This window comes from Schistocerca serialis, chromosome 9, assembly GCF_023864345.2.
Source record: "Schistocerca serialis cubense isolate TAMUIC-IGC-003099 chromosome 9, iqSchSeri2.2, whole genome shotgun sequence".
Taxonomy (NCBI): domain Eukaryota; kingdom Metazoa; phylum Arthropoda; class Insecta; order Orthoptera; family Acrididae; genus Schistocerca; species Schistocerca serialis.
Window position 1 is genome coordinate 209,024,540 of NC_064646.1, and position 19,536 is coordinate 209,044,075.

The 19,536-nt window shown below is 42.9% G+C and overlaps 1 protein-coding gene across 1 annotated transcript in view; it reads left to right on the plus strand.

The window, feature by feature from the left end:
- Positions 1-19,536, plus strand: part of LOC126418989 (odorant receptor 43a-like) — a 48,255-nt gene that overhangs the window by 25,449 nt on the left and 3,270 nt on the right. Inside the window, exon 3 of the mRNA XM_050086035.1 lies at positions 10,059-10,160. Coding sequence (XP_049941992.1) covers positions 10,059-10,160 — 102 coding nt within the window. The remainder of the gene's footprint in view (positions 1-10,058; positions 10,161-19,536) is intronic.

Sequence of the window (19,536 nt, forward strand, 5' to 3'; positions counted from 1 at the left end):
CAAGTGCTTTCAATCTATCCCAACAGGCAATTGCCTCTCTATGCCGTACACCCTCTGAGCCTACGTTTGCCCTCAGGCTACGAATACCAGCGGCTGTTACGAAAACATTATCTCCTACTAAATGGGTCATGCCATCTTCCAGCCAGTCTCCTGACGTTTATACTCTATTCACAAGATTCCCTGGAAAATTCCATTTTTCCTTCAACGCCCTTAGCAATCTGTCAATCAAATATGCCTCTCTGCTATACAGTGGGAAAATGCCATGGCACTTCCCGTGACAACATTCATTGGAGGCCACGTCGCGACCTTCGTTTGTGACCCCACACATTCCTTCATACTAAAATGATGTCTTTTATCCTTATTCCACCACTTAAGGTCTTTCACCAGATATGTAATTCTGATTTCTTTTTCGTCACACCAAAGTGCAACCTCCTGCCCGCACTGTCCGTGCTTGGGGGGTTCTGTGGCCCCCAGCGTTGTAAAACGCCATTTCCTCAGCCTGCTCTCTCTCAGGGTAGTAAATGTCCCCTCCTGTAGAACACGACAACTCTCTTCACAGCCCCTCTTCAGCCGATATCGGTTTCTATGGAGTGGGTAACCAATGTCGCTTATCCTGTCAGTGATCAACTATAATGAAATCCCAGACACGCCGTACTACAGAAATTAAACTAGTGGCACTATCCTGTTGCGCTGCTCTGGTAATAAAAAAGTCTTACATCCACAGATATGACCAGAAACGGCCAAAGAAGTGATTAATAATCTTATTGTGGACCGTACATAGTGATCTAATACAAATGCAAATGGAAAATAATTTACAGAGTAATGCATGGTGGTAGAATATTGCCACCTTACACATTTATTTCGACACCTGTCATTCTGATTTTCGAAAGGAGAAACAAGAGTACGATCTCGACCAGTGAAACAGTTTCAGAAAAAGGAACGTGGTATCCCTAATTTCTTTATGTCATTCTCCATTTCGGTGCCAATAAGACCACTGTGTGAGTGGACAGGTATATCCGTTTATTTATGTAATGTAAGGATTAAAATCCTTAGGATATTGTGTTAGATCATTACACAGTGTTTTACCTTACACTTCGACGAGCGTATGTAGGTTTTCCATGTGCTCATCCTGATCTAGTTCCCATTTCGCGTACGTACAAGGTATTGGCAACGTTTAAATGTGCGGTGAAGCACTCTTTGCTTTCGGAATAGATCTCTAAGCCGAGTGTTGAACCACTGCGGGTTTTTCCCAGTCTTCACAACCTTTCTAGACACATAACTCTGTAAATTGTTCGTACTTTTGTACTCAAAGCTGTTATGATCAGAGATGAATGTTTGATATTGACTTCTCAGGTAATCAGACACTTATTTCTTATCACACTAACTAAATACAAATTCCTTCTCACTTTTCCATACATTCATATTGGCATCCATAGTAAGAGAAATTGTGTACATTACAGATTCCCTGTCCAAGCTGACAAAGGCAAAACGTTCGATCTTTTTTAACCAGGATATCTAAGATTTTATCCCCTCTAGTCGACTCCCTGAATAATGACTTAGTGTAGTTTCCTGCTAAGCTATTTAGAACAATATCAGATGAGTCCTGCCCATATCACTTGCTCTAATCATTTGAGTCTCCAATTCTGAAGGTGATGCAAGCTGTAACCCAGAGAAGTATACAATTTTATCACTTTTTTCTTGTCTCGCTCGGTACTAAAAATTTTTCCGATATGACCAGTTACCTGTGGCTCGTTGAAGACATCCGGGATTTCGTGGGATATTGAATTATTCCTTTGGTGGGCATTACGGTTGAATTGAGTTACTCGAACAGAAGGTATCTAAAATGATGCCGGCCCCGGTGGTCTCGCGGTTCTAGGCGCTCAGTCCGAAACCACGCGACTGCTACGGTCGCAGGTTCGAATCCTGCCTCGGGCATGGATGTGTGTGATGTCCTTAGGTTATTTAGGTTTAAGTAGTTCTAAGTTCTAAGGGACTGATGACCACAGATGTTAAGTCCCATAGTGCTCAGAGCCATTTGAACCATTTTTTCTAAAATGATAATCCTCAAAGAAAGTTCAGTTTCTGATTCACTCGATTACACAACTAGCAGATACTCTCTCAGGGTCTTTCGAGTCTTACGTAACTAGTCAATATCGGTACATATCATTATCCTTGCTTCCTACTTATATTTCTTTGTTCAGTTCTATCACGTATGAAATCTGACCATCGTCTCGTTGGCAAGCAGTTTTTTCACATAGATATCCATTTGTTGCCGTTCTGTAGGACTTAACAAGAGCTTCATATACAGTGGCTGAAAATTGAGTGAAGCAGCCACTATCTTGCAACAGTCTGCATGTTGAGGAGATTAGCACCGTTTATTGGTGTATAGTAGATTTTAATTATAGTATTATAATTTAATATTTGTTCAATTTAGATTATTTAAGTTTTAGGTATTTAAGTTAACTTAATATAAAGTTAATTTTTTATTAATACATATTACAGTAAATGATATAATTCGTTCCAATAAATCTATTATATTATCTGATGTCACTCTAACTCCGTAACTGTTCATACCATTGCTGGTTATGTAAGCAATTTCAGGTTCAATTCTCTGTGACAAGTATAACAGCCACCTGAGTGCATTATTGTCTTTCGTGTTTAGTGTTGTTACCCGGACTGGTAGGCTGTATAACTGGTGTGAATATTATCAGATATTACGAGATCGTGAGGAGGTAGAAATGCAACGTACTCACGTGAGGCAGCACTAGCAGCATCTTCTATCGTGATAAAGGGACCTCATTCTGGCATCAGTTTCGCTAGCTGGTCGAATCGTGCAGTATTCCAATTTGCCGGCATTCGGAAGTGACAAGGGCCCAGTGTGCGACTACAGGGAACTATGAGGGCGTGAGTACTTGTCATGAAAGTTCCGGTCGGCCATATCTGCTGATCACAAGGACGTATCGCTCAGCAGGGCACCAGGCACATCGCAATCCCTCCACGTCTGCCCCTGCTATTAAAGAACAACTCATGGACTCCCTGCAGCGTTTTTTGTCATCCCACTGGTACGTGAATTCCTTAATCTACCACACTTAAACACCATATCTAAAATCCCATAAAAGAGGAAGCGGGATGGAATCACGGTTGATAGTCACAGTTCATAATTAAGACAATTTATTGACATTACGGCCTTTAAGTAATTTGACGATTACAAATTATGGACGAGCCACTACATAAAGCTTTTCAAATACAGTTACAAACCCAACATACTCAGTACTCAAATAAACAGTCCCTTATTAAGAAAAGAGAATTACTGACAAACTTTAGAATTTCAAACTGCCATATAGGATTTCCCTCAAAATACATATAATAAAAGGAATTACTAGTAAAGAATGACGATGACACTGGAGCACTAGTGTCAAGCTAAGATCCAATTACATAATGTGATAAAACCACTTAAATAAAGAAACTACAGCAGAAACACTGATCTTTAAAAGTAATTGTTCACATGCTCAAACGTGTTAATACAAAAGTTACTAGAAATAACTGCACAAGGAACTCAGCGGATGCTATGCAACATAAGGTTTAGCCAGTTGCCGATCAGTAATATTTAAAGAAACAGGTTCATATACTAACAGGTTTCATATATTTATATACCTACCAGCTTAACCTGCCTTGGCGGAAGGAAGATAAATACTAAACTCTGGAAGGCGATATGTGAACAACTCCCTATAGTGGCCAGGTTCTTAAGCACTGCCAGGCCTAGACCTTGGTCGACATTTCACTCCCCGCCAAGGTTCTGGCACAGTCAAAAGTTTCTGCCCGAATCACAACGACTTTCCAATATCACTGAAACATAGAAACACTCCGCAGAACCTTCGACACGATGTGTGGGTAAGCGTGTAAAGGAACACTTTACAATATTGACAAAATCGCAACTTTGACCTTAAGTATTTTACACATGGGCAACTGTATTAATAGAGTGCCGGCTTTGAAAGCACCAACATAAAATCATTTGATTACAAGAGACACAAAGCACTAATAAAATTTCTGCGAAAACTTTCAAATAACTGTCACCATTTAACTAGGCCAACTGAACTCTTTCACACCATCTTAAAGGTCGACTATGAAAGTCTCCCCAGAATAACAAAGTTTAAATGGCTCCGAGTGCGTCGGTCAACAAAACACAATTACGGCCACTTACTTCATATCACGTACACAATACGAGGAAGCGGGTGCCACAGCTTCACCGCTTCACTTCAGATTTTGTTCTCAGCGAAGTCACAGAACTCGTATCTCCAAGCTGCCCATGTCGCCAAAACGCCCAACCAATTTCACACCACAACATGTAACGGTCATCACGCTCGTTCGGCAGCCGTTGACACTCGTCTGCCAGCGAATGTCACGAGATCTTAAGGGTTACCCGTCGTAGGCTACCAACCAACTCGTTTCGCCCGCCAACCCGGAAGATAAGACCCCCGAAAATCAAAGTTAGCTTAGCTCAACCACAATCGCTCTCAACGATACATGGACAAAATAACACTGGCGCCAGCTCGCCACGGCTCAGCCGCACCATCTCTCGGAATCCAGCAGTAACAGGACTAGTCAATTACCGTCCTATGCGTGGGCTACCACTGCCGCGACAACAATAATGGCTACGTCTCGAGTGGTGCGGTGTTCAGAAAGCATGGACTGTTGACGAATGACGTCGCTTTGTTTTCCGTCAGCAAGTATGGCGGCTACCTGAGAACGCTCCAGTCTTCCAGCGTTTTGGAGAGGTAAAGCGGTGTTACGCGTCATGCTGTGGCGCGAAGAGCCATAGGGTATGACTTCAGTTCCCAGATGGTAGTGACTATGGAACCCTGATTGGAAACTGTATATCACGGACACACTTATTCCTCGTTTGTTACTGGCAGTTTTCGTGGTATCATTTTTTGAATGGTACAATGCTCGTACCCTCATAGATGGACCGTGTAAGTGAAGCCGAGGCAATATCGCGGCCAGAAAGATCTCTAGAAGCACCCGCGATAGATCATGTGTGGGACCAGCTCGGACGTCAACAGCGTCCAGTGCTTGTGTCCGGAATATCAAGGTCCAGATAACAACAGTTGTCGGCCAGCTTACCTTAGAAAAGGAAACGACTGCTTTATGACACTCTTGACAACTGAATAACTGTATGCGTCCAGGGAACAGGCGGTACAACGCCATACTGTTAAGTGGAGTCATACTGCCAGTAATCACATACCCTCTCAACTTATAAAATTCGTCTCATTTACTCCTCTACGTCTGGGTGCTTCGCTTTTCTTGTCAAACAATGTATATCGATCAATAAGGACATCAGTGTAATTATTACATATTTCTACTTTATGTTTGGATTCTAGTGTGGAGACAAATGGCTAATATAGGTGCTATCGTGAAATGACTTTATTATTTATTCATTTATATTCACTTTATTTCTATTCAGTTAGACTTCTGTGTACATGTCTCACGGAAAATTTTGTTACGCATCTACAAATTTTAAAATTGAAAAAGAAAAGTAAGTAAACGTTAAAGTTGAAAAAATCATTTGAAAATTCAATGACAATATTAGTAAAGACGGATTTCTCCGATTTTATAAAAAATTATGGATATTTTAATCATTATGTAGTAAAATGGAACACCTACTACCTTCCTTTCGATGTTATTTATTATATGGCTACCAATTGTGGTGATTCAGTACACCATCTTCAGGCCTTAACTGACTTTGAGAGAGTTGACGCAAACTGTAACACGATTACATTAGTGGTCAACACCCATGAACTGGTTTTTGCAGACTACCTGCAACAACAATGCTGGTGGTTTGAGATACAACATCGTTGTTGCAGGCAGTTATGCAACCATTTCTTTTTCGTACTCTAGTGAGAAACTATTGACTTTCAACGTCTATTTTCTCAATCTATTTCGTCGTACTGAAAAACCCTGTTAATATGCCAGCTGTAACCCGCAGTCTATGAGAGATTCCTGGTTTCAGCTGTCGTACCGCCCCTCCCATACCTCTTGAATGTCGTTCACATCGGAGCCACAATCATTATCGTTGTAATCTTAGCCCAGTCGCTGAAAACGGTAAAGGGTCTCACTGGGTGAATGTACTCGTGAAGTCGCACGCAGTTTTTTTTTTTTTAACAATGTTAAGAGGGAGCGTCATGAAAAAAAATATACTAAAACTCCTGACCAGTGGGGTCTGAGCATAGTGGTGGTGGTTGGGAGAGGGGCAATTAAATGTAATTTTTAACATTTTACTTGAATAATTCGAAAACAGCGACTTCTAGTGAAAATTTTGCCAAGTACAAAATCAAAGTGCATTAGATATCCTAGGACGTACAGTTTTCACGTCGCAGGAGATGGAAGATTCGCGTATTTTCAAAAACAGATTTTTAATACTGTTGTGTACATAGTTCCATGTAGTCAGTGCTTACACAACTTTCCCACTAGAGCGCGCCCCGCTAAGCACAACAGCGCTGGCGCAGCGCTCGTCCGTCTCCGCACTACGAGATAGCGCTGCCATAGAGACGGACCAAATTCTGCTTCCGCCGATCCACGTATTAATATGTAATGCAGCCAATGAGATTGCTGCTAATGTAGAACCTTTTATCCTCGCGGATCACACTCGCACAGTGATACATGAATGCGCGAGGTATTATAACGAGTGTACAGACCTCTGATTAGTCTGCGTTTGTCTGCACCAGTCTGTACCAGCCTGCATTAGTCTGTACCAGTCTGTACAGGTTCTACATTTGTCTGTACCAGTCTATAGTCAAGTTTCAGTCTGCGCCTAATAAGATTACCATATTCCCGTACATAGCCATGAAGATAAATGTATAGACACTTTTGTCAAGTATCAGAGATATATGTGACAATAAGAGTAATGTACCAATACCAAAGGAACTTCAGACTGTCAATTGTAAATAGCATCCAGAACCAAGTTAAGTAATTTTTATGCTTGTTATTAATTTAATAAATGTGTGTGAAAAATAATCAAGTTCTGTTTAAAGATGGTCACCGTCAATCTGCTACTCTAAGCGTGCAAGTGGCATTTCTATCGTCTGACCTAACGGCAGAAGATAAACACGCCACGATAAGACCACGAGACATATTGCTGACACTCACCTACTTCGTTAGAGCGACAAGTCAATTAATCTGCTGGTGTGTGTACTGAAGGTCTTACAGTATGCACACCACAAATACCATCCAATTATTTTTATTGTTAGATGAAATAGGTTGAGAACAATTTTGAAAGGGTGCACCATATCTAAGTGCAGTAGAACAGTGTTAAGACAATAACTATATTCTGGGTGTGCGTTCAGTAAGTATGGTTGGTTTTATTCAGGACTCCAATGCACCATACTACTCCCTAATCTTTTGCTTACAAAGACCTATTTTTCAACATAATCACCGTTCAATGCGACAGCCTTACGCCGTCATACTGGGAGGACCTGTATTCGCGAAAGGTACCACACTACTGGTCGACGTCGGAACCAACGTCTTGCTGCCTCAATAACCTCCCCATCATCCTCCTGCTGCTTCCCGTGGAGTAGATCCTTCACTGGATCAAAAAGATGGAAATCGGAATGTGCGAGACCTGGGCTGTAGGGTGGAAGAGGATGAGTGAAGTTTTGTGAGCTCCTCTGAGGTGTGCAGACATGTGGGAGCCCTTGCGTTGTAGTGGAGTAGGAAAAGTCCGTTTGCATTTTTGTGACGACGAAAACGCTGACGTCCATTCTTCAGATTCCTGAGGCTAGCACGATACACTTGAGAGATGATGGTTGCACCATGAGGGATGACATCAAACAGAATAACCCCTTCAATGTCCCAGATGCTCGTCGCCATGATTTTACCGGCTGAGGGTGCTGCTTCGAACATTTTTTTTTTTTTTTAATAACGAAAGAGGTAGTGTGGCACCACTCCGTACATTGCCATTTTGCTTCCGTTTAGAAAGGTGGCCCTTGTTTCATAACCTATGACGATGTTTGACAAATGATTGTCACAATCAGCCTCGTAACGAGCAACCATTTCTGCACAGATGGTTCGCAGATTACCCCGAAAGAGAGTTCCACACGTTTCAACACTGCATGAGTCTCAGCCGTATGCGGGAGATTGGACAGGGTTGCGCGACCTTGCTCAGATGACCACAGCCTTAGGACCTAACGATTCACCGTTTTTTGTTCACTGGCCGGTCTCTGAAGACATTCTTTAAAAATCTCTAATAATATTGAAATAAAACGTTTGGTGGCATTTCTTTTCAATATGTCCGCGTACATATTGACAGCATGTTATACATGCGGCAGGCTCTGTAGTGCGGCAGAAACTTTACAGCTCCAGCTTTGATCCGTAAAAGCTCACTTAAGAGCTAAAAATAAGTATTCATTTAATAAACTAAAAGTAATGGAATTATAAAACAGGAGCCCAATGAAGGTGTCTACTCACATTAGAGAACTGGACAACAAATGCTGGGAATGTGTATTCTGTCTGCAAACGGAAAAGCCAGCTGGAGTCGTGGTGGAGGGGGTTTCCATTGCTTGAAGAACACTTCAGCTGCCGTATTGGATAACCAGGAATCAACTTCGCCTCTAGCGATATAGAGCAGTGTGGAAAGATTTACGTACATTCTGTCCACATAAATTTCTTGCTTTAGTACTATTGATAACTGACATCTGTATTCCCTGTAGTGTTTATGCACTCAGTGGAAAGTAAACTCCTCCTCGGACGTAAAGATGGGTCGCCAGTCGTTCATAAGTGCGCTGCAGTAGGGTCAGTATGTCTTCGCGAAACATCATGCAGTCGCTTCTTATGACGTAGTAAGGTATACAGAAGTGAGGATCGCCCGATTACTGTTCATTTAGCAAACCTATGAAGGAAGTAAGCGCATGACCACAATCCGGCGACCTACCTTCGCTCACATATGTGCCATCCATCCCAATTTATCTCTTGAAACTGCTCTACTACACTTACGTGTGTTGTACATCTTTAAAATTTGTTCTCAATCCACTTTATTTAATAATAAACAATAATTTCATACCAAAAAACACTATTTTTAAAAATATGTGATTTTTCTATCCCCGCAACGTGCAATCGAGTGCTTGTAGAGAAAAAAATGAACAAAACCTTTTCTTGCAGATGATTTAATGTAGCGGGTTGCACAGAGAAACATTTTCACTAGAAACCACTGCGTTTCAGAAAAACATAAGTAACTGACTCCCCTCTGCTAGGCTCACACCCTATGGATCAGGAATTTTAATATTGCTTTAATTGCACTCCTTTCTGGCGTTGTACAAAAATTTGCGACTATACGAATGTTTTCTTCTAATTTGCCTCTCCTATCACCCTGTCTGCAAAGTTCCGGACAAAACCATTTTGTATACGCCCTGCCTACTACTTCGTTACATGTCCAACAGTAGGCGCAAAATATCCTATAGTGCCTCACCTGCGCACTTCACCCAGTGGAATCATCAGTGAAACACATTGTTTTCGGTGGGAAGTGGCATCTTGTCTGGTGGAAGGCGTGGAAGCAGACTTAGAGTTATCCTTCGGAATGTCGTCAAAGTTGTCATTTTAGCCTTCAGGAATGGTGACCACACACCCTCAAACTACCAAAATATTAAATAAGATGAAACTGCTGTAAAACGTTTTTGAGACTGGATATATGCACAGAATTATTCTACGTCTGAGTATACTCTGGAAACAGTGAGTGACATATTAATGTACGAGATCTATAGAAGACAATATTCGTTAGGAAACGTGCCGAATGCTGCATAAAAGCAGGTGTATTACTGTTTAGCATGCAGTGCTCCCGCCTCCTGCGAAGAACACAGCGATTTATTGAAGCCGCGGTTAAATATCCACATCCGTGTACGTAAAAGGGAATCGGAAGAACACAAAAACGGACTATATATTATAACGAATCCGTGGTACTCGCAACTGTAAGGGACATGTAGTTTTGTTGCATCTGTTGCTATCTTTGTGTTAATGTAATCCAGGCCACACATCTTTTCAGGTATTTATATATTTGTTTTGTTTTTTCGCAGAGTGAAGAATTCAGTTCAGTATTGAAATGCGCGTCATTTCTTCCAATTCCGGGAGGCCAAGTCTACCTTTATTGTTGGGCAGCAAATAACGTGACAGCGCAGGTGAGCGAGATGAACTTCCTGCTCAGAATTACTCGTACTTGTTTCCAGGCTTTTGCCGGGCAACTCTACCACAGTTATTAAGCTGATTTGAGATTCCAACCTATAAGGCACTCAAGCCAAGGTGTTATTATTATTATTATTATGAACTTAGAATGTACCACTACAAGCAAAGGAAATATCGTATCGTCATTGTTTTTTACAACGTTAATGAATTTTTTACGTACTGTCTCTCCACTAGAAAAAGCAACTAATGGATCTATGACAAAATTACACGGTATTGAACTTAAGAGACACATATTCGATTTATGTATTGTTGAAGTACCTCATCATCATCGTCGTCGTCGTTATTAGCCTGTAGGCATCCACTGCTGATAAAGGCCTGCTCCAGTTTCTTCCACGCATCCACGTCGCTGCTGCATGTTCTCTAGTGTAAGTGATCCACCTTCCATTAGGTCATCATGTCGCTCTCTTTTTACCTCTTGGTACCCAACACAGAATTTTTTATCGTGCAGACCTCGTTTAAATCGAAACCTCTCATTCTGGAGTGGAATATAGACGTTTCACGAAATGCAATAGACTCTTACGGTTTGTGAAACATTGATATTAGGAACTTTAGTCCAGAGATAAGTATAAGAAGGAAGATGGAAAGAAAATCATAGCCGTAAATGGTTCCTATATTTTCATCAAAGGAACAGAGCCCACTGCAAATGGGTATACAGGGTGGTCCATTGATCGTGACCGGGCCGAATATCTCACGAAATAACCGTCAAATCAAAAAAACTACAAAGCACGAAACTTGTCTAGCTTGTAGGGGGAAAGCAGATCGCGCTATGGCTGGTCCGCTAGATGGCGCTGCCATAGGTCAAACGGATATCAACTACTTTTTTTAAAAAAATAGGAACCCCCAATTTTTTATTACATATTCGTGTAGTACGTAAAGAAATAAGAAAGTTTTAGTTGGACCACTTTTTTCGCTTTGTGATAGATGGCGCTGTAATAGTCACAAACATATGACTCACAATTTTAGTCGAAGAGTTGGTAACAGGTAGGTTTTTTAAATTAAAATACAGAACGTAGGTACATTTGAACATTTTACTTCGGTTGTTCCAATGTGATACATGTACCATTGTGAACTTATCATTTCTGAAAAGGCATGCTGTTACAGCGTGATTACCTGTAAATACCACATTAATGCAATAAATGCTCAAAATGATCTCCGTTAACCAAAATGCATTTGCCAATACGTGTAACGAATTCCTCTCAACAGCGAGTAGTTCGCCTACCGTAACATTCGTACATGCATTGACAATGCGCTCATGCATGTTGTCAAGCGCTGTCGGTGGATCACGATAGCAAATATCCTTCTTCTTTCCCCACAGAAAGGAATCCGGAGACGTCAGATCCGGTGAACCTGCCGGCCATGGCATGGTGCTTCGACGACCAATCCACCTGTCATGAAATGTGCTATTCAATACGGCTTCAACCGCACGCGAGCTATGTGTCGCACATCCATCCGTGTTGGAAGTACATCACCAATCTGTCATGCAGTGAAACATCTTGTAGTAACATCGGTAGAACATTACGTAGGAAAACAGCATACATTGCACCATTTAGATTGCCATCGATAAAATGGAGGCCAATTATCCTTCTTCCCATAATGTCGCACCATACATTAGCCCGCCAAAGGTCGCTGATGTTCCACTTGTAGCAGCCATCGTGGATTTTCCGTTGCCCAATAGTGCATATTGTGCCGGTTTACGTTACCGCTGTTGGTGAATGACGCTTCGTCGCTAAACAGAATGCTTGTAATAAATCTGTCATCGTCCCGTAATTTCTCTTGTGCCCAGTGGCAGAACTGTACACGACGTTAAAAGTCGTCGCCATGCAATTCCTGGTGCATAGAAATATGGTACGGGTGCAATCAATGTTGATATAGCATTCTTGCCGAGCGGTTCTAGGCGCTTCAGTCTGGAACCGCGCGACCGCTACGGTCGCAGGTTCGAATCCTGCCTCGGGTATGGATGTGTGTGATGTCCTTAGGTTAGTTAGGTTTAAGTAGTTCTAAGTTCTAGGGGACTAATGACCTCAGAAGTTAAGTCCCATAGTGCTCAGAGCCATTTGAACCATTTGAACCATTTTTTTGTAGCATTCTTAACACCGACGTTTTCGAGATTCCCGATTCTCGCGCAGAATGTCTGCTACTGATGTGAGGATTAGCCGCGACAGCAGCTAAAGCACCTACTTGGGTAACGTCATTTGTTGCTGGTCGTGGTTAATGTTTCACATGTGGCTGAACACTTCCTGTTTCCTTAAATAACGTAACTATCCGGCGAACGGTCCGGACACTTCGACGATGTCGTCCAGGATACTGGGCAGCACACATAGCACATAACCATTGGGCATTTTGATTACAATATCCATACATCAACACGATATTGACCTTTTCCACAATTGGTAAACGGTCCATTTTAACACGGCTAATGTGTAACGAAGCAAATACCGTCCGCACTGGCGGAATGTTATGTGATACTACGTACTTATACGTTTGTGACTATTACAGCGCCATCTATCACAAAGTGAAAAAAGTGGTCCAACGAAAACATTCATATTTCTTTACGTACTACACGAACTGCAATAAAAAAGGGTTTCCTATTTAAAAAACGCAGTTGATATCCGTTTGACCTATGGCAGCGCCTTCTAGCGGGCCAGCCATAGCGCCATTTGGTTTCCCCTCTCAAGCTAGACAAGTTTCGTTCTTTGTAGTTTTTTCGTTTGACGGTTATTTCGGTAATTTCGCAGTTACTACCAATGGACCACTCTGTATAATCAAAAGATAATAGAAAGGAGGGCACTAGCCTCACAGAATTTCTACATTCGTTGCGAGCAGGGTGCTGTATCTTGGTGAAGTTTCCAAAATAATGTCACAAGACACCACTTTAACCCTGTTTGATAACAGAGAATCTGTTCCAACCCTGAAGAGATTTTGTTCCAAACAGTTGTCTCCACAGTTTCCAAGCCTTCGGACCGCTGCACATCTCCTTGAAATGTCAGCAGCTCTCTGGATCTCGGGGTCCCGGGTTCGAATCCCGGCCGGTTTAGTGATTTTCTCCGCCCGGGGTCTGGGTGTTTGTGTAGTCCATTTCATCGTCGTTCGTGGAAGTGGCGAGATTGGACTGTGTAAAGATTAGGAATTTGTACGGGCGCTGACAACCGCGAGGTTGAGCGCCCCACAAATCAAACATCATCATCTCCTCGAAATGCAGAACAGCGAGAGCGACCCCTACGTCTTGTTAGTGTGTCCAGCGTAGCTCGCGACAGGGATTCGGCTTGCCGCGCTCTCCACGGGTTACCCGTAACACCTTCACAATGAGCCTCTGTGGGCAGCGCTCTGAGAGCAGGGGGCACGGAAAGTTGCACACTATCTGCCGATAAGAAATCTAGCAGCACACGTTTTAATCGCTTGCCTTTAATCCCACGTGGATGTGATTCCAAACACTCGAACGGTAGTCAAGATCAAGAGTTCCATACGCAGTCTCCTTTATAGACCAGCTACACTTTCCTTAAACTCTCCCAGTAACCCGAAGTCGACCAGTTGCCTTCCTTCATACCAGTCTTTACGTCCTCATTCAATTTCATATAATTTTGTAACATTACGCCTGAGAGACTTAATCGACGCAATTTTGTCAAGCAGACCATCACTAATGCTGTATTCGAAAACTAGGTCCATACTTATCTGCATTAACTTCCACTTTCATACGTTTATAGCAAGTTGCGGATATGAGATCTAGAAAGCAAGTTTTAAATTGTAGGACGTTTCGAGGGGCAGATGTGGACTCTGACCTAAATTTATTGGTTATGAACTGTAGATTTAAAGTGATGAAACTGCAAAAAATGGGAATTTAAGGAGATGGGACATGGATAAACTGAGAGAACCAGAGGTTGTAGAGAGTTTCACAATGATCATTAGAAAACGATTGACAAGAACAGGGGAAAGAAATACACTCCTGGAAATGGAAAAAAGAACACATTGACACCGGTGTGTCAGACCCACCATACTTGCTCCGGACACTGCGAGAGGGCTGTACAAGCAATGATCACACGCACGGCACAACGGACACACCAGGAACCGCGGTGTTGGCCGTCGAATGGCGCTAGCTGCGCAGCATTTGTGCACCGCCGCCGTTAGTGTCAGCCAGTTTGCCGTGGCATACGGAGCTCCATCGCAGTCTTTAACACTGGTAGCATGCCGCGACAGCGTGGACGTGAACCGTATGTGCAGTTGACGGACTTTGAGCGAGGGCGTATAGTGGGCATGCGGGAGGCCGGGTGGACGTACGGCCGAATTGCTCAACACGTGGGGCGTGAGGTCTCCACAGTACATCGATGTTGTCGCCAGTGGTCGGCGGAAGGTGCACGTGCCCGTCGACCTGGGACCGGACCGCAGCGACGCACGGATGCACGCCAAGACCGTAGGATCCTACGCAGTGCCATAGGGGACCGCACCGCCACTTCCCAGCAAATTAGGGACACTGTTGCTCCTGGGGTATCGGCGAGGACCATTCGCAACCGTCTCCATGAAGCTGGGCTACGGTCCCGAACACCGTTAGGCCGTCTTCCACTCACGCCCCAACATCGTGCAGCCCGCCTCCAGTGGTGTCGCGACAGGCGTGATTGGAGGGACGAATGGAGACGTGTCGTCTTCAGCGATGAGAGTCGCTTCTGCCTTGGTGCCAATGATGGTCGTATGCGTGTTTGGCGCCGTGCAGGTGAGCGCCACAATCAGGACTGCATACGACCGAGGCACACAGGGCCAACACCCGGCATCATGGTGTGGGGAGCGATCTCCTACACTGGCCGTACACCACTGGTGATCGTCTAGGGGACACTGAATAGTGCACGGTACATCCAAACCGTCATCGAACCCATCGTACTACCATTCCTAGACCGGCAAGGGAACTTGCTGTTCCAACAGGACAATGCACGTCCGCATGTATCCCGTGCCACCCAACGTGCTCTAGAAGGTGTAAGTCAACTACCCTGGCCAGCAAGATCTCCGGATCTGTCCCCCATTGAGCATGTTTGGGACTGGATGAAGCGTCGTCTCACGCGGTCTGCACGTCCAGCACGAACGCTGGTCCAACTGAGGCGCCAGGTGGAAATGGCATGGCAAGCCGTTCCACAGGACTACATCCAGCATCTCTACGATCGTCTCCATGGGAGAATAGCAGCCTGCATTGCTGCGAAAGGTGGATATACACTGTACTAGTGCCGACATTGTGCATGCTCTGTTGCCTGTGTCTATGTGCCTGTGGTTCTGTCAGTGTGATCATGTGATGTATCTGACCCCAGGAATGTGTCAATAAAGTTTCCCCTTCCTGGGACAATGAATTCACGGTGTTCTTATTTCAATTTCCAGGAGTGTATTGTAGTAGAGGAATGGGTAGCTTTGAGATATGAAATAGTGAAGGCAACAAACAATGAAGTAGACAAAAAGACGACGGCCAGTAGAAATACTTCAGTAACAGAAGAAATGTTGAATTTAATTGGTGAAAGGAGAAAATATAAAAATACAGTAAATAAAGCAGGAGATAAGGAGTAAAAATGTCTCATAAACTGGATTGACAGGAAGTGCAGAGTGCTAAGCAGTGAGGGCTAGAGGACAAATTTAAGAATATAACAGCATATACCACTAGGGGTAAGATAGATGCTGCCTACAGGAAAATTAAAGAGATCTTTGGAGAAAAGAGAATCACCTGTTTGAATATCAGATGGAAAACCAGTCCTAAGCAAAGAAGGGAAGGCAGATAAGTGAAAGGATTATATAGAGGGTCTATACAAGGGAGATGTACTTGTGGGCAACATTATAGAAATGGAAAAGGACGTAGATGAGGATGAGAAGAGAGATACGATACTGCGTGATGAACTTAACAAAACAGTTAAAGAGTTAAATCGAAACAAGACCCCAGTAGTAGACAACATTCCGTTGGAACTACTGATAGCCTTGCGAGAGCCAACCATGACAAAAGTCTTCCGTCGGGTGCGAAAGATGTATGAACCAGGCAAAATATCCTAAGACTTCAAGAAGAATATAATAATTCCCATCCTAAGCAAAGCATTCGTTGACAGGTGTGAAAAATTACGGAACTATCAATTTAAAAGTCAAGGCTGCAAAATACTAATAGGAATTCCTTACAGATGAATGGAAAAACTGGTAGAAGCTGACTTCGGGGAAGGTCAGTTTGGATTCCAAAGAAATGTCAGAACACGCAAGGCAATACTGAATCTACGACTTATCTTACAAGACAAATTAAGGAGAGGCACACCTACGTTTATAGCATTTGCAGACTTAGAGAAAGCTTTGGACAATGTTGACTGGATACTTTCTTTCAGATTCTGAAGTTGACAGGTGTAAAATACAAGGAGCGAAAGGCTATATACATTTTTACAGAAACCAGATGGCAGTAATAAGAGTCGAGGGGAATGAAAGGGAAGCACTAGTTGAGAAGCGAGTGAGAGAGTGGTGTAGACTGTACTCGATCTTATTCAAACTGTATACTGAGCTAGCAGTAAAGGAAACAAAGGAAAAACTGGAAGTAGGAATTAAAATCCGTGGAGAAGAAATAAAAATTTTGAGGTTTGCCGATGAGATTGTAATACTGTCAGAGACAGCAAAGAACCTGGGAGAACAGTTGAACGGAATGGATAGTGTCTTCAAAGGAGGATATAAGATGGACGTCAACAAAAGCAAAACGAGAAGAATGGAGTGTAGTCGAATTAAATCAGGTGATGCTGAGGGCATTAGATTTGGAAATTAGACGCTCTAAGTAGTAGATGAGTTTTGCTATTTGGGGAGCAAAATAACTGATGATGGTTCTGAACGGCAATACCGTCTCATATACTGTACCGCCATCAGCAAAGAATCAGCCATCCGGTCCGCCAGGTCATTAAAGTATACAGAAAGCCAGACCGATCCTATAACGCATCCCCGCGGTGCTCATGACGATAACATTGTCTCTGATGAACACTCACCGACGAGGACACCGTAGAGGGTGCTAGTTACTTCTGTAATCATCGAGCAACTCACACACGTATTAGGAAAGCTCTTCCGTATATTTGGACGTTCGTTAATAGACTGCAGTGAGGTACCATTTGAATTGATTACGGAAATCTAGGAATATGGAATCTGCCTGTCACCTTTATCCATGGTTCACAGGATGTCGTGTGAGAAAAGGTCAAGATGAGTTTCGCACGAGCGATGCTTAGTTAATCGGTGCTCATTTGTGGACAAAAGGTTTTCGATCTAAAAGATATTTATTACGATCGAAATGAGAATACGTTCAATAATTCAGCAGCATAATGATGTGAAGGATATTGGTCTGTAGTTTTGCGGGTCCATTCATTTACCGTTCTTATGTACAGGCTTCACCAGTGTTTTTAACCGTTGCCTGGGACTTGGCACTAGACGAGAAAGTAAATAAGGGACCAGGGCCATGGAGTACTCTCTTAATCAAACTGGGATTCCGTCCAGACTTTGCGACTTATTTATTTTCAACTCTTGAAGTTGCTTCTCAACGCCGGGAATGTCGATGTCCTCCATACGGGAATCTGTGCGACGACAAACGGAAGTATGTCTGTACGATCGTCCTGCATGAATAATTTCTTAAATGCGTAATTTAAGACTTCAGCTTTAGTTTCGATGTAATCTACCGCGATCCCAGACAAGTCGACAAGCCGCTGAATGTCCGGTGTGTTTGAGGGTTCAAATTGCTCTGAGTACTAAGGGACTTAACATCTGATGTCATCTGTCCCCTAGAACTTGGAACTACATACACCTAACTAACCTAAGGACATCACACACATCCATGCCCGAGGCAGGATTCGAACCTGTGACTGTAGCGGTCGCTCGGTTCCAGACTGAAGCGCCTAGAACCGCTCGGCCACACAGGCCGGCGGTGTGTTTGATATTCAAACCCTAAAATTGATTTACATTGCTTAATTTCACTCTATTACCCCATATGGTTTAATATTTTGAGGCCGCACCCAGAATATCTTTAGCCCAGAAGAGGGAGTCAGACTGATCTGGTTCGCCAACTTCTTGTAGATCGTTGCTGTGGTATTTCAATATCCTAACTCAGCCGTCTCTGTGCATATTTTTTTCAAACTTGGGATTTGTTTTCGACATTATTCACTTATTCAGAAGAAACTATCGCATTCACTCAGTGAAAACTAGACGATTCTGCACGTACTAGATAACGCTTCCTTAATCGCTGTATAGAAAGACGTGCAATAATCAGCAGGATTCACTTTCAGTGAGCTTGCAACAAAAAAGAGGAAGTGGAGCTATAAACACCAAGTCATTAATGTGGAACATGAATGGCAGCTGTCCTGTTACACTCCCCTGGGGCACACCAGTGCCTCTAGATGACTCTCCATCCAGAACTGAGTCCTGTATAGGGCCTGTCGGGATACCTTGAACTACCGTAAACGTTCCTAGTCATCCCATAGGACAGTATTTAATTTGTACGGCGAAGATGTAGTACTTAAGGAGAAGCCTCCCGAAAGCCCAGAAACACTTACGAAATCTAGTTTCCTCTATTCATGGCGTCGAGGATATCATGCGAAGTGTTCGAATTGAATGCGACAAACTTCCACCATCTGATGTTCTGTAAATACATTAATAAGAGATAGTCTTCTTATAGAAGACTGTCATTACATTCGATTGGCGTTATTACCTCAAGTATAATATTAATTTTGCCATATGCTATCTATGTTGGAATTCGTATAAATGTTACTTGGACATTCGTTGTAAATGTACTTTTACATCTCATTTTTACGTATTGATTAGTCCGTTTTCGTGCTTATTTTTCTTCTTGACAGTTTGGATGACAGTGGATCACTGACACTACATGTTTACATGGTTACCACTAGGAGTAGGTGATGTGTGGAAATTCGGCCATGCGTTGATTATTTTCTTAGGTTTGATTCCTATTATGTCACCCAAGCTGTGAAGAGGGAAACTTACGCACAAAAACCGGCTACTTCCATTTTCTTAGCGTTATTCCAATAAATATAGTCAAAACATTATGCAACCAGAAGGGGATCATGAAACAAAATGAAATTTCATGTCTTGAGAGGGTATCTGACGTTACTGTAGAGATTACAAAACAAATTCAAAGTTACAAAGAACTAGGCGATGTAAGCCCGCTTCCACACTTATTGCCCTGGACCCGCACCTCTTCTGAGCCAAGTTGGTTCACAATTGTTGTAACTGGCCCATGAAATCCTGGATATAGTCACTGGTACAGAGTCAACGTCCTAACTGGCCCCACAAAATTTTTATTGGGGAGAGATCTGGACATCTTGGTGCGCACGAGAG